Raw genomic sequence first — 12,789 nt, 5'->3', positions numbered from 1 at the left:
GCCTGAGCCCACAGGTTCAAGACCAGCCTGGGCAACTTGGTGAGACCTCGTCTCTACAATAAATCAAAAAATTAGCCAGGTGTGGTGCCACACACCTGAGATTTCAGCTTCTTGGAAGGCTGAGATTGTGATGGCCATGAGCGTGCCACTGCACTCCGACCTGGGCAACAGAGTGAGACCATGACCAAAAAAAAAAAAAATCTGGATATTCTGGTCATATTCAAGACTAACTGATTCAGATACTTTCTGGCTGGGACCCGGACATCTGTATATATATATATATTTTTAACTCCTTGATGGTTTTAATGCATAGCCAGTGGACACTCACCAGATAAGTCCATCCATAGAAATATGTTGATGCTTCTTGCATTAAAAAGCATCTGCAGTGGTGAATTTGCTCAGACATCCAGAAGCCTCTGGTTTGTATTCAGTTTCTGAGGGAAAGTATGATGTGACTTACTGTCTCTTTTCTGTCTTTCACTCTCACAGAGGCGAATGCCATCGCCAGCCCTCCCAACCCCCTTCCTTCCAGAAGAGCCCACTCTCTGACCACGGCGGGGTCCCCCAACTTGGCTGCCGGGACATCATCTCCCATCAGGCCAGTGTCCTCCCCTGTGGTGCCTTCTTCAAACAAGAGTCCATCCAGGTGGGGCCTTAACATGACACAGCAGAAAGACCCTTCACATCATTCCAGTGTGGAAGGGCATGTGTTTCCGGTTGTCTAGGGGAAGACTGGCTCAAATTTTGACTTAGAATTCCATTGAAAACTGAAAAACCCAGGATTTTTAAATAACCCTAATTTTGCTGATTTTGGGACTCTACCTTCTCATATTACTTCAAAGGTCAGAAGCAGTAACAAAAACCAAGCTCTGAGACTCTAAATCTGTACTGTCCAGTATAGTAGCCACTAACCACACATGTGTATTTAAGCTCAGATTTAAGTTAATTAAAATAGGCTGGGTGTGGTGGCTCATGCCTATAATCCCAGCATTTGGGGAGGCTGAGGTGGGAGGATTGCTTGAGGCCAGGAGTTCAAGACCAGCCTGGGCAACACAGCAAGACCTCATCTCTACAAAAGATACACAAATTAGCTGGGTGTGGTGGTGTCTATAGAGAGTCCCAGCTACTCAGGAGGCTGAGGCAGAAGAATCACCTGAGCCCAGAAGGTTGAGGCTGTGGTAAGCCATGATCATGCCACTGCATTCCAGCCTGGGTGACAGAGTGAGACCCCAACTCACAAAAATAAAAAGAAGGAAGCAAGACAGGGAATTTACTTCTTTAAGTGCCAATGATGAAGACACCTTTTTCTCTTCCTGAACGTCCACCCTATGTTCCCACACCACATCAGGGAACCACAACCTACAATCTGTGCCTACAAAGTGCTATAAATCTATCAACTTGCAACCTTCTCCCAGTGAGGAAGGTGACCTTCAGATGTCTACACAAAGTAATTTTCCATGCGTGAACATTATTAGCAGTATTGAGAGTACACTGGTTAGTCATTAGAACATTCTCTAGGCTTTCTCACATAATTGAAATATTTCAATGTTGTTTTAATCCAAGACAGAAAAAAAGGAAAAAATAAAGCTCTCGCTTATCGATTTGACTACGAAGCATAGTCAAGACATTTCTTATACTATTGCCAGAGAATCAGTATAGGAAATTTTTTAAAATACTGTGAAACTGCAAGGCTGAGTTTTTGACTGATATTTTCATATTGAATAGATGCGCTTTCGGCAAGTACAGAATTGGCTTCTTGCGTGCGTGTGTGTGTGTGTGTGTGTGTGTGCGCCTGTGTGTGTGTATGGGTGAGTGTGTGTATGTGTCGGAATCTCACTCTGTGACCCAGGCTGAAGTGCAGTGGCACACTCACGGGCTACCACAGCCTCAAGCTCCCAGGCTCTGGCAATCCTTCCACCTTAGCCTCCTGAGTAGCTGGGACTACAGGTGCATACCACCACACCCAGCAATTTTTTTTTTGTAGAGACGAGCTCTGGCTATGTTGCTTAGGTTGGTCTTGCACTTGTGGGCTCAAGTGATCCTCCTGCCTCGGCCTCCCAAAGTGCTGGGATTGTAAGCATGAGCCACTGTGCCTGCCTTCTTTCCATTCTTGTTATTTTTCTGACTCGGGTTTTCCATTAATGTTTAAAAGCTCTTCTCTGTTTTCATGTAGGAACTGGCTTTTTAAAAAAGGAAGCAGAAAATACACTGACGCACTCAAAACTTTCTTTTTAAATGTATTTTTATGATTTAGAATATTAAAAAAACAAATCATTTCCTATAGATTATGACTGATTTGGGACTTTTTTTTTTAGTTGGGGGTCTCACTCCATCGCCCAGGCTGGAGTGCAGTGGCACACTCACAGCCACCCCAGCATCGACCTACTGGGCTCCAGCGATCCTTCCGCCTCAGCCTTCCAAGTAACTGGAACTACAGGCGTGCGCTACCACACCCAGCTAATTTTTTATTTATTGTAGAGACAAGGTCTCTCCCAGTTGCCTGGGCTGGTCTCGAACCCTTGGGCGCAGACAGTCCACTCGCCTCAGCCTCCCAAAGTATTGGGATTACAGGCAATTTGGAACTTTTTAATTATTTTATTTTATTTTATTTTTAGAGACAAGGTCTCACTGTATCCCCAGACTGGAGTGCAGTGTCATGATCCTAGCTCACCATAGCATCAACCTTCTGGACTCAAGCAATCCTCCTGCCTCAGCTGAGACTACAGGCACACACCACCACACCTGGCTATTTATTTATAGAGACAAGGTCTCTATTTTGCCCCCTCTAGTCTCGAACTCCTAGCCTCAAGCAATTTTCCCACCTCTGCCTCCCAAAGTGCTGAAATTATAGGCGTGAGCCACCACACCTGACCTGGGGCATTTTTTTTTTAACAGACTTTTCTTCAGAAACACTGAGTTATTTTGCCCATTGATGTGGGATATCAAAGAACTGTTTTGGTTAGTGGACAAATACTAACCTCCACCTGTGCCCTTATTAAATAGGCAGGATGCTGGGTCTGGTGGCTAACGCCTGTAATCCCAGCACTTTAGGAGGCTGGAATAAGAGGATTGCATGAACCTGGGCAATGTAGTGAGACTGTCTCTATAAAAAAAACAATGTTTTAATAAATCACCAGGTGTGGTGGTTGCACCTGAAGTCCTAGCTCTCTGCAGGCTGAGGCGAGAGAATTGCTGAGCCCAAGAGTTTGAGGCTGCAGTGAACTATGATCGTGCCACTGCACTCCATCCTGGGCCACAGAACATGACCCTGTCTCTAAAAACCGAAATAAAATAAAAATATGAAATAGACTGGAAACACGAAGTTGTGTCGACATATGATATGTTTTATCCTCCGACACAACCCAGACTAATTTTAGGAGACACAAAACCAGAGCACAGGAAAACAGCTCCATCCTTCAGTGACTCTCCATCATCTTTTTTGCTTGTGCTGCTGGTCAGAGAACGTTCCGACGGGGCGGGGTGACGGAGTGGCCCGCTGTTGTGCCCATGAAGGCTTGTCTTTGTTGCAGTGCGTGGAGCAGCAGCAGTTGGCACGGGCGGATCAAGGGCGGCATGAAGGGGTTTCAGAGCTTCATGGTCTCCGACAGCAACATGAGCTTTGTCGAATTCGTGGAGCTGTTCAAGTCGTTCAGGTGCGGCACACGCTTCCCCTCGCCCTTCCTCCTGCCTGCGCGTTTCTGTAAGGATGCTCAACGTGCCCTGTGTGTCCTGTGTCCCTTCCCTCGCTCAGTGTGAGAAGCCGCAAGGACCTGAAGGATCTCTTCGACGTCTACGCGGTGCCCTGCAACCGGTCCGGCTCGGAGTCGGCTCCTCTCTACACCAACCTGACCATCGATGAAAACACCAGTGACCTTCAACCCGACCTAGGTTTGTGGTGCATTTTAGGATTTCCTTTGGAGATCTAGAAAGGCCAGAGATCCCGGTCTGTCCCCCACAGTGTGCCTGGGGAAAGAGAGAATTATTTCAAGGTGTCAACTGGTGTCCCCAGGGCAGGTGCTGTTGGCGTTTGGAGCGAGGAAAGTCATCACTGTGCCCGTGGATTCCAGGATATTGAACCAATAGTCATTCCAACCCCCGCCCCCAGTCATTCTGCCAACGAAAAACCCTCTCCCGACCCCTTCCAAATATCCACGAGGGGCATGGCGTGTCACAGCTGAGAAGCACCAACCTCCTTCCTCCCTCCAAGCAAATGGACATCAGTCCCAGGGTGGTAGCCATCTGCCCTTTGACCGGAAGAGTCTTCAGTACCGTCTGAACATCAGGGATATTTCTCGGCTGTGAAAACCAGACTGTCGTGTTCATCAGTCCTACTCCCCACCCCCATCACCATCACCGCCCACACCTTTTAAGCTTATCTTTTTTCTCCTTTGCTCTTTCTAGAAACGATCAACACACACATCAGAAGCCAAAAGCTTTCCTCTTTTAGGTGTATGTTTCAAGCTTATGTTGTCCTTGAGTCAAGACCATTAACCGCTGTTCAACTTCAGTCATAAAATGTGCATCATTAGGGACGAGTCAAGACGTTACACCTTTTAAAATGATTGAATTTGATTTTTAGAGTAATTTTAGACGATAGGAAAATGAACAGAAAGCGCAGAGTTCCCAGGCACTCTCCTCCCCCGCCCTCCCATACTGTCCTCTGTTAATCACATCTTTCACTAGGGTGGTATCTTTGTTATAATTGAGTCAGCATGCTTGTGTGACTAACTGAAGCCCACCCTTTACATTAGGGTTCACTACTCTTTGTGTTGTGCATTCCATGGGTTTTGGTCAATGTGTCACAACGTGTGTCGACCACTTAGTGTCATAAAGAGTAGTTTCACTGCTCAGAAAATCCCCTGCCATCGATCTCTTCAACCCAGCCCATCTTCCCTCCAAATTCTGCCAATTACACTGCTTTTTTTTTTTTTTTTTGAGTTAGAGTCTCACTCTGTCGCCCTGACTGGAGTGCAGCGGCCGCTCCCAGCCACCGCAGCCTCGACCCGCTGGGCTCCGGCGATCCTTCCGCCTCAGCCTTCCGAGTAGCTGGAACTACAGGCGTGCGCTACCACGCCCGGCTCATTTTGATTTTATTGTAGAGATGAGGTCTCGCCAAGTTGCCCAGGCGGGTCTCAAACCCGCGGGCTCAGGCGATCCACTCACCTCAGCCTCCCAAAGGCATGGTATGACAGGCTGAGACACCGAGCCCGGCCACATTGCTTTTACTCTCCCCGTAGTTTTGCCGTTTCTAGACTGTCACACAGTTGGAATTGCATGGTCCATGGCCTATTCCCACTGGCTTCTTTCTTTCCTGCCAAAGGGTATTTCCATTTCATTCCTCTATGGCTTTTTGCAGCGTGATAGCTCCTATCTTGGTATACTGGGGAAAAGCTGCCGTAGTCTTTAACCATTCACCTTCTGAAGGATGTCTCAGCTGCGTCCAAGTTTTAGCAATTATGACTAAAACTACTGTATATATTGGTAGGCAGGTTTCTGTGCAGACGTAAGTTTCTACCTCATTTGGATAAGCACCTAAGAGTGGAATTGCTAGATCATATGGTAAGCCTAAGTTTAGCTCTGCAGGAAGCTGCCAGACTATCTTCCAAAGTGGCTAAAATTAAAATGACCGACCAAGCCGGGCTGGGTGGCTCAGCCTGTAATCCCGCACCTTTGGGAGGCTGAGGTGAGTGGACTGCCTGAGCCCATGGGTTCGAGACCCGCCTGGGCAGCAAGACCTCATCTCTACAATAAATCAAAAAATCAACAGGGTGTGGTAGCGCAGGCCTGTAATTCCGACTACTTGGAAGGCTGAGGCAGAAGGATCGCCGGAGCCCAGCAGGTCCAGGCTGCGGTGGCCGGGAGCGGCCACTGCACTCCAGTCTGCGCGACAATGAGACTCCTACTCAAAAAAAAAATAAAAAACCAAAGAAAAACAAAGCAAAAAACAAAAACATGACTGACCATATCAAAGTTGGTCTGGATGTGGCACAATTGGAACCTTGCTGGTGGAAATATACAACGGCATAGCCTCTTTGGAAGACAGTGTGGCAGTTTCTTACTAAGCAATGCATGTTTTTTTCCACATGATCCAGTCACCATACGCCTTGGCATTTACCCAAATGAGTTGAAAATTTATATTCACACAAAAACCTGCACACAAATGTTTGTGGTCATATTTTTAAATCACAGAAAAACTAGGCCGGGTGTGGTATGTCCTGCCTGTAATCCCAGCACTGTGGGAGGCCAAGACAGGAGGATCGCTGGAGGGCAGGAGTTCAAGACCAGCCTGGACAACATGAGGCCCCATCTCTACCAAAAAAAGAAAATTGCTTGAATAAATAAATAAATGACAGAAAAACTGTAATTCTAAAAGTGCATCTCCAGTCTCCACAAACATACAAATGTAGAAAGTTATTCTCAAAAACCAAAGTCCAAATTGGACCTCAAGTCCCCATTGAGTCTACATGTAATTCCCATGTATTTCCAAAGCTCGGAGGATTTCAATACGAACAACCCATTTCTTGGTTTCTTTTGGAGCTCACGGTGTGCAGTTATGAAAGTGAAGAAGCGCTTTATTAATCTTTATTTATTTCACTCATCAACCTACTAACTGTTTACTAGTTAAACAAGCCATCAAACTAGTGCTTATTCCTGGCTTCACATAGTTGAAGGAATAAAAAAAAAAAAATCAGCCGGGCTCGGTGGCTCAGCCTGTCATCCCACGCCTTTGGGAGGCTGAGGTGAGTGGATGGCCTGAGCCCGCGAGTTCGAGACCCGCCTGGGCAGCGAGACCTCATCTCTACAATAAATCAAAAAATCAGCCGGGTGTGGTAGCGCATGCCTGTAATTCCAGCTCCTTGGAAGGCTGAGGCGGAAGGATCGCCGGAGCCCAGCAGGTCGAGGAGCGGCCACTGCACTCCAGTCTGGGCGACAGAGTGAGACTCCAGCTCAAAAAAAAAAAAAATCAGTGACCACATCAAAAAAACTGAGGGCTAGGTGAGGATCTTGACATCCCACGAGTGGCCGTCTTGTCTGTTTCAGATTTGTTGACCAGAAACGTCTCGGATTTGGGGCTGTTCATTAAGAGTAAGCAGCAGCTCTCGGACAACCAGAGGCAGATATCTGACGCCATCGCTGCGGCAAGCATCGTGACAAATGGCACAGGAATCGAGAGCACATCTCTGGGGATATTCGGGGTTGGCATACTCCAGCTCAACGACTTCCTCGTGAATTGCCAGGGCGAGCACTGCACCTATGATGAAATCCTCAGCATCATCCAGGTTTGTGCCTGTTTTCTGTATGCACAAGCGTGTGATGCCTCTGACTCTTCCAGCAGCTGGCTGCTTGATAGTCACTCTTCTCTGTCCTTCCTTCCAAACCCTGTAAGTCTGGGGCGTGGACAGGATCTTTTTTTTGAGATACCAAGTATATGTGTTCTTCACTAACATATGATTAACACAGGTCTGACTTCTCTAACTCGGTGACTATTACAAGGAGTGAGTACATCATTTGTTTTGTTGTTTTTATGCCAGCACATGCAACAGAATTGAGTCTAGGTTTTCAACCTCTTTAGTCATTCACAGATTTTATTGGTTTGTATTACTAATAATAATACTATGCTGGCTCCATTCCAGGAGCTGGGAATGGAGTAGGGATTGAAGTCAAAGCTCTGGCCTTCCATGCAGCTTGCATTCTAGTGGGTGAGACAGACAACATACAAAGACATGATGGAATCTCAGGGGTTTGTGGATTAGGGGAAAGATGGAGCAGAGAAGGGAATGGAGTTATGCAGGAGGGCCGAGGAGAGTTGGTATAGGCCGCTGTGAAGAGGGGGCATCTGGACTGAGCCCTGAGTGAGTAAGCCATGTCAACGACACAGGAAAGAGCAATCCCAGCAGGGAGCAGGGCAGCTGAAAGACTGAAGCAGGAGCCAGCTAGGGGTTACGAAGAACCACGAGACACCTGGTGTCATGGGAGCTGTACAGACAGAGGGTGCAGGCATGGCGTCAGACAGGAATATGGGGCCAAATCCTCCCGGCCTTTTAGACCAGGGTTGGCTGAATCTTCCGGGCCTCGTAGACCACGGCTTTGGGTCATGTCAAATGGGAAGCCACTGGGCATTTTTGAGTAGCAAAGTAGCATGATTTGATTCACATTTGTATGTTTTTAAGAGGTTACTCTAACCTGGGTGTGATGGTGCATACTTGTAGTCCCAGCGATGTGGGAGGCTGAAGTGGGAAGATTGCTTGAACCCAGGAGTTCAAGGCCAGCCTGGGCAACATAGCAAGACCCTGTCTCTTTTTTGAAAAAAAAAAATGTTTTTTTTTAAAGGGTTACTCTGGCTCCATTGGAGAATAAACTGTGCTAGTGAAAACTTGAAAGCAAAAAGACTGGTTAGGAGGCTGTCACAACAATCCAAGCAAAAGATGATGATAATTTAAAGAATGGCCAGAGACAGGAGTGGTGAGAATGTTCAGTGTGGCTGCGTGCAACAGAATTCGTCTAGGTTTTCAACTTCTTCCTTTTTTTAAGATTCAAGGAGTATGTGAGGGGGAACACCCCCCAGAAACAGAATTTATTTTTTTAATAGCGTATTTATTCTTATATGTTTCAACTTCAGTCATTTTCAAAGTACTCTTCGTTTGATATAATGCACCTATCGGGATGCTTTTTCCACTGCTCAAAACAGTTTTTTTAATCTTTATTTTAAAGATGTGGGGTACAATTCAGGATTAGGTATACAAGTGGACATCATACAGGTGAAGTGTGGGCCTCCCTTTGGTCGCCACTTCGCCTGGTTTGAGACCAGGTACCCTTATTGGTGAAGTGTGCTGCCCCCCCCGACCCCAGGCAGTTTCCCACTACTGCCAATCCCTTTCTTGTAGTATTAGGATTATTGTTCAGGGTCTGCTTATGAGTAAGAACATGCGGTACTCTGTTCTTTTTTTCTGTGATAGATCACTGAGCATGATAGACTCTAAATCCATATCTAATCCACTTTTGATGGGACAACAGACACATGAAAGAGTACTCAGCCTCATTAATCATCAGAGAAATGCCAATCAAAACCACACTGAGATACCACCTAACCCCAATAAGAATGGCCATCATTAATGAAACAAATAACGACAGATGCTGGCGAGGATGCAGAGAAAATGGAACGCTTTTACACTGTTGGTGGGAATGCAAACTAGTGCAACCTCTAAGGAAAATAGCGTGGTGATTCCTAAAAGAACCAGAAGTTGACCTTCCATACAATCCATCCATCCCTCTTCTGGGAATATACCTGGAGGAACTCAAATCATTCTACAAAAAAGGCATCTGAGCCGGGCTCGGTGGCTCAGCCTGAAATCCCGCACTTTGGGAGGCTGAGGTGAGTGGATTGCCTGAGCCCGCGGGTTCGAGACCCGCCTGGGCAACTTGGCGAGACCTCATCTCTACAATAAAATCAAAAAAATTAGCCGAGTGTAGTAGCACATGCCTGTAGTTCCAGCTACTCGGAAGGCTGAGGCGGAAGGATCGCCGGAGCCCAGCGGGTCGAGGCTGCGGTAGCCGGGAGCGGCCACTGCACTCCAGTCTGGGCGACACAGTGAGACTCCAACTCAAAAAAAAAAAAAAAGATATCTGCATACGCATGTTCATTGCAGCACAATTAATAATAGCGAAAACATGGTGCCTGTCAAAAGTGGACTGGACAAAACAGTTTTTGAACTTGTCAGTTCTGGTGACTTCTGCCGATTCTCATTTCACCTCTTCCACATCGGCAACATGTTTCTTTCTGAGGACTTTTTTTATCCAGGGAAATAAAAAAAAAAGTTTCTTGGGGAAAGATCGGATGAATAGGGAGGGTGGGGTACTGGAGTCATGCTGTTTGGGGTCAAAAACTGCTGAACACTCAGCACAGCGTGGGGCAGGTGCACTCAGAAATCACCCATCCGGAAATGGGTAAACATGATGAAAGAATCTCCAAGAAAACAAATTCGCTGAGGTTGAACACAGCCTCTCACAACAACACTCGCTGGTACACCGATGCCAGTGGGTTCCTAGAACACTTACCTAGCAGTAAGAACACTTACCCTGTACTACAAGGGGCCCACTCTTCAAAAAAAAGATCGTTCTGGGGTTTTTGGGGTCCCCCTTGTAAGTGCTGGTTTGTTATGTGGGTGGTTTTCAACCGTTTTTATCACCTGATTGGGACTCAGTGTATTAGCTGTCCAGCAATTGGATCTGATCACTAAAAATCCTGACATTGTGAGATGACTATCCACTATGGTGTGCTCTCTGGAACATTCTTGAAGACAGGCCTGGTTCTACATGCTCTCTGGGAATTGTCTCAATCCTCCCACCAGCTCCATGGCAGCTGCTATCATTATCCCATTTGCACCTGGATACACTGATACATTTTGTTTTCATATAAGCCAACCTCATTCTTTTCTCTTGCTCCCCCTTTTTTCTCTTAAATAAATAGGCTTAGTATAATAAACTCACGCATAATAAATGTCTTCTTTTGGACTAAAAACTTACCCCTGCATTACTAAATTAGTTCAAATATTTGGTTTAAACGTTTCCTGATGAAAACAGAACCACTTTAAAAAATGATGCAGTGGCTTTTCCCCCTCTTAGCTTCCTTTACTTAAATAACACTTCTTCTTTTTTTAAAAATATCCTTTGCAGAAGTTCGAGCCTAGCATCAGCATGTGTCATCAGGGCCTAATGTCATTTGAAGGATTTGCAAGGTAACCTTTAACATACTTTTTGCCTGGCATTGAAAGCTAGGGTACATTTTTTCCTATGTGGGCTTAACAAAATGCGTTTCTTCTAGGTTTCTGATGGACAAAGATAATTTCGCCTCGAAAAATGATGAGTCCCAGGAGAACATCAAAGAACTGCAGTCACCCCTCTCCTACTATTTCATTGAGTCTTCACATAATACCTACCTCACGGGCCACCAGCTCAAGGGAGAATCCTCGGTAGAACTCTACAGCCAGGTATGAGAGTGTCACTCACAAAGTGGCTTTCATTAAACCTTAGTATTGACGTAACCCCCAGAGTCATAAAAACCCAACCCCAGACTCCTTTGAAGAGCTTACAGAGTAAACTATTATATGCAAAATGTGAGGATAATGTGTGGGAAAACCAGCTATACCTAAGCAGTTTTTTTCTTTACTTCTTTTTGTTTTGTTTTGTTTTCTACCCCCATCTGTACTTAACCTTTATTCTAGCCACCCCCCGAAAAAAACCAAAAAGTATTTGTTTGAGACTCATAGTTTTTAGATCTTCCTAGTTAGTCCAACCTACTCCTACTAAATTTAGATTTTCCCATGGGAAAATTATCTAATTGTTTCACTAAATGCTAAACAAATCAATAAATTATAGTGAGAAAGCATAGTAGAAAATGCAACTTTCTGAAGAGTTATTCCCAAAATCTTGTTTGTTTTGCTTTGCAACTTGCTAGGCAATCAATCCATTGCTATGGTAACCAGCTTTAAAAAAAAATTCTGCAGTTGGTAGGCTGTGTCCCTCCGCATTGGACTCATGGGAAGTTTCTTTGAAATTCAGCAGGCTCTCTGAACTAGAAAAAGCACATCCTTCCGCCCTCAACATCCAGCTTTCAATGCTCTACCTGTCTGTTGTCTCTCTTCTGTATCGTCTACAATCCCATCATCTCTTCAGACTGTTTTTGAGCTCCTACAGGAAGGGTTAATCAGGAAGGAACAAGACCGTGTCCAGGGAAGGGAGTGGTTTGTGTGCACGTGTGTCCAAGTCTGAATATCACAAACATATTTGTTACACAACCCCAGCAGCAATGAGGCCCCTTTGTTCTTCAGGTTAACCCAGATAGTCCTCAAAGCATGGGGCATATTTTTGTCCCAAAGTTTGTTTAGCATGGAAGATATATTTTAAATTGTTTTATCGGGAACCTTTATTATGAGATGAAGATGTGTCCTTAGAGTAGTGATTTTCAAAACAGGAGGTCCGTCAAGGGCCTTCAGGCCCCAACACTGAGATGATCAAGCAACACAGAAGAGGGACCCCTGCCCTGCAGTCAGCTCACCTACATGCTTTGCACATGGGTCTTCCTTTTGCACAGAGCATTCCACAGTTAAAGGAATTTTGGAATCCATTGTTCTATGGGAAAGAATTGAAATGGATAGATAGATAGATAGATAGATAGATAGATAGATAGATAGATAGATTAGCTACTATATATGAGAGGGGACTCAAAAAATCCTGGAATTTTTTTATTCAAAAATTACGCATTTATTCTTATATATTTAAACTTCAGTCACCTTCAAAGTCCTCTCTGTTGAATGCAATACACCTATTGAGATGCTTTTTCCACTGCTCAAAACAGTCGTTGAACTTGTCCATTCTCACACCTTTTCGTGCTTCTGCCGTTTTTTGTTTCACCTCTTCCGCATGGGCAAAACGTTTCCCTTTGAGGACTTTTTCATCTGGGGAACCAAAAAAAGTTGGTTGAGGCAAAATTGGGTGGACAGGGAGGGTGGGACACAGGGGTCATGCTGTTTGGGGTCAAAAACTGCTGAGCACTCAGCATGGTGTGGGTAGATGCGCTTGTAAATCACCCATCATGAAATGGCAAACCATTGAAAGAATTGCCAGCCGGGCTCAGTGGCTCAGCCTGTAATCCCGTGCCTTTGGGAGGCCTAGGTGAGTGGATTGCCTGAGCCCGCGGGTTCGAGACCTGCCTGGACAACTTGGCGAGACCTCGTCTCTATAATAAATCAAAAATTAGCCGGGCGTGGTAGCGCACGCCTGTAGTTCCAG

At 45.6% G+C, this 12,789-nt stretch overlaps 1 protein-coding gene across 2 annotated transcripts in view; it reads left to right on the top strand.

The window, feature by feature from the left end:
• Positions 1–12,789, top strand: part of PLCE1 (phospholipase C epsilon 1) — a 352,472-nt gene that overhangs the window by 259,513 nt on the left and 80,170 nt on the right. The window contains exons 10-15 of one of the 2 annotated variants that reach the window (XM_008074585.2): positions 490–646; positions 3,531–3,653; positions 3,752–3,888; positions 7,042–7,280; positions 10,675–10,736; positions 10,823–10,988. In XM_008074585.2, the coding sequence (XP_008072776.1) occupies positions 490–646; positions 3,531–3,653; positions 3,752–3,888; positions 7,042–7,280; positions 10,675–10,736; positions 10,823–10,988 (884 nt within the window). The remainder of the gene's footprint in view (positions 1–489; positions 647–3,530; positions 3,654–3,751; positions 3,889–7,041; positions 7,281–10,674; positions 10,737–10,822; positions 10,989–12,789) is intronic. The other variant, XM_008074587.1, reaches the window with a different exon arrangement.

This window comes from Carlito syrichta, unplaced genomic scaffold, assembly GCF_000164805.1.
Source record: "Carlito syrichta isolate Samal-C Ts95f unplaced genomic scaffold, Tarsius_syrichta-2.0.1 Scaffold316493, whole genome shotgun sequence".
NCBI classification, from domain to species: domain Eukaryota; kingdom Metazoa; phylum Chordata; class Mammalia; order Primates; family Tarsiidae; genus Carlito; species Carlito syrichta.
The sequence above is the reverse complement of the archived record's forward strand: the minus strand, read 5'-3'. Positions and strand labels throughout refer to the sequence as shown.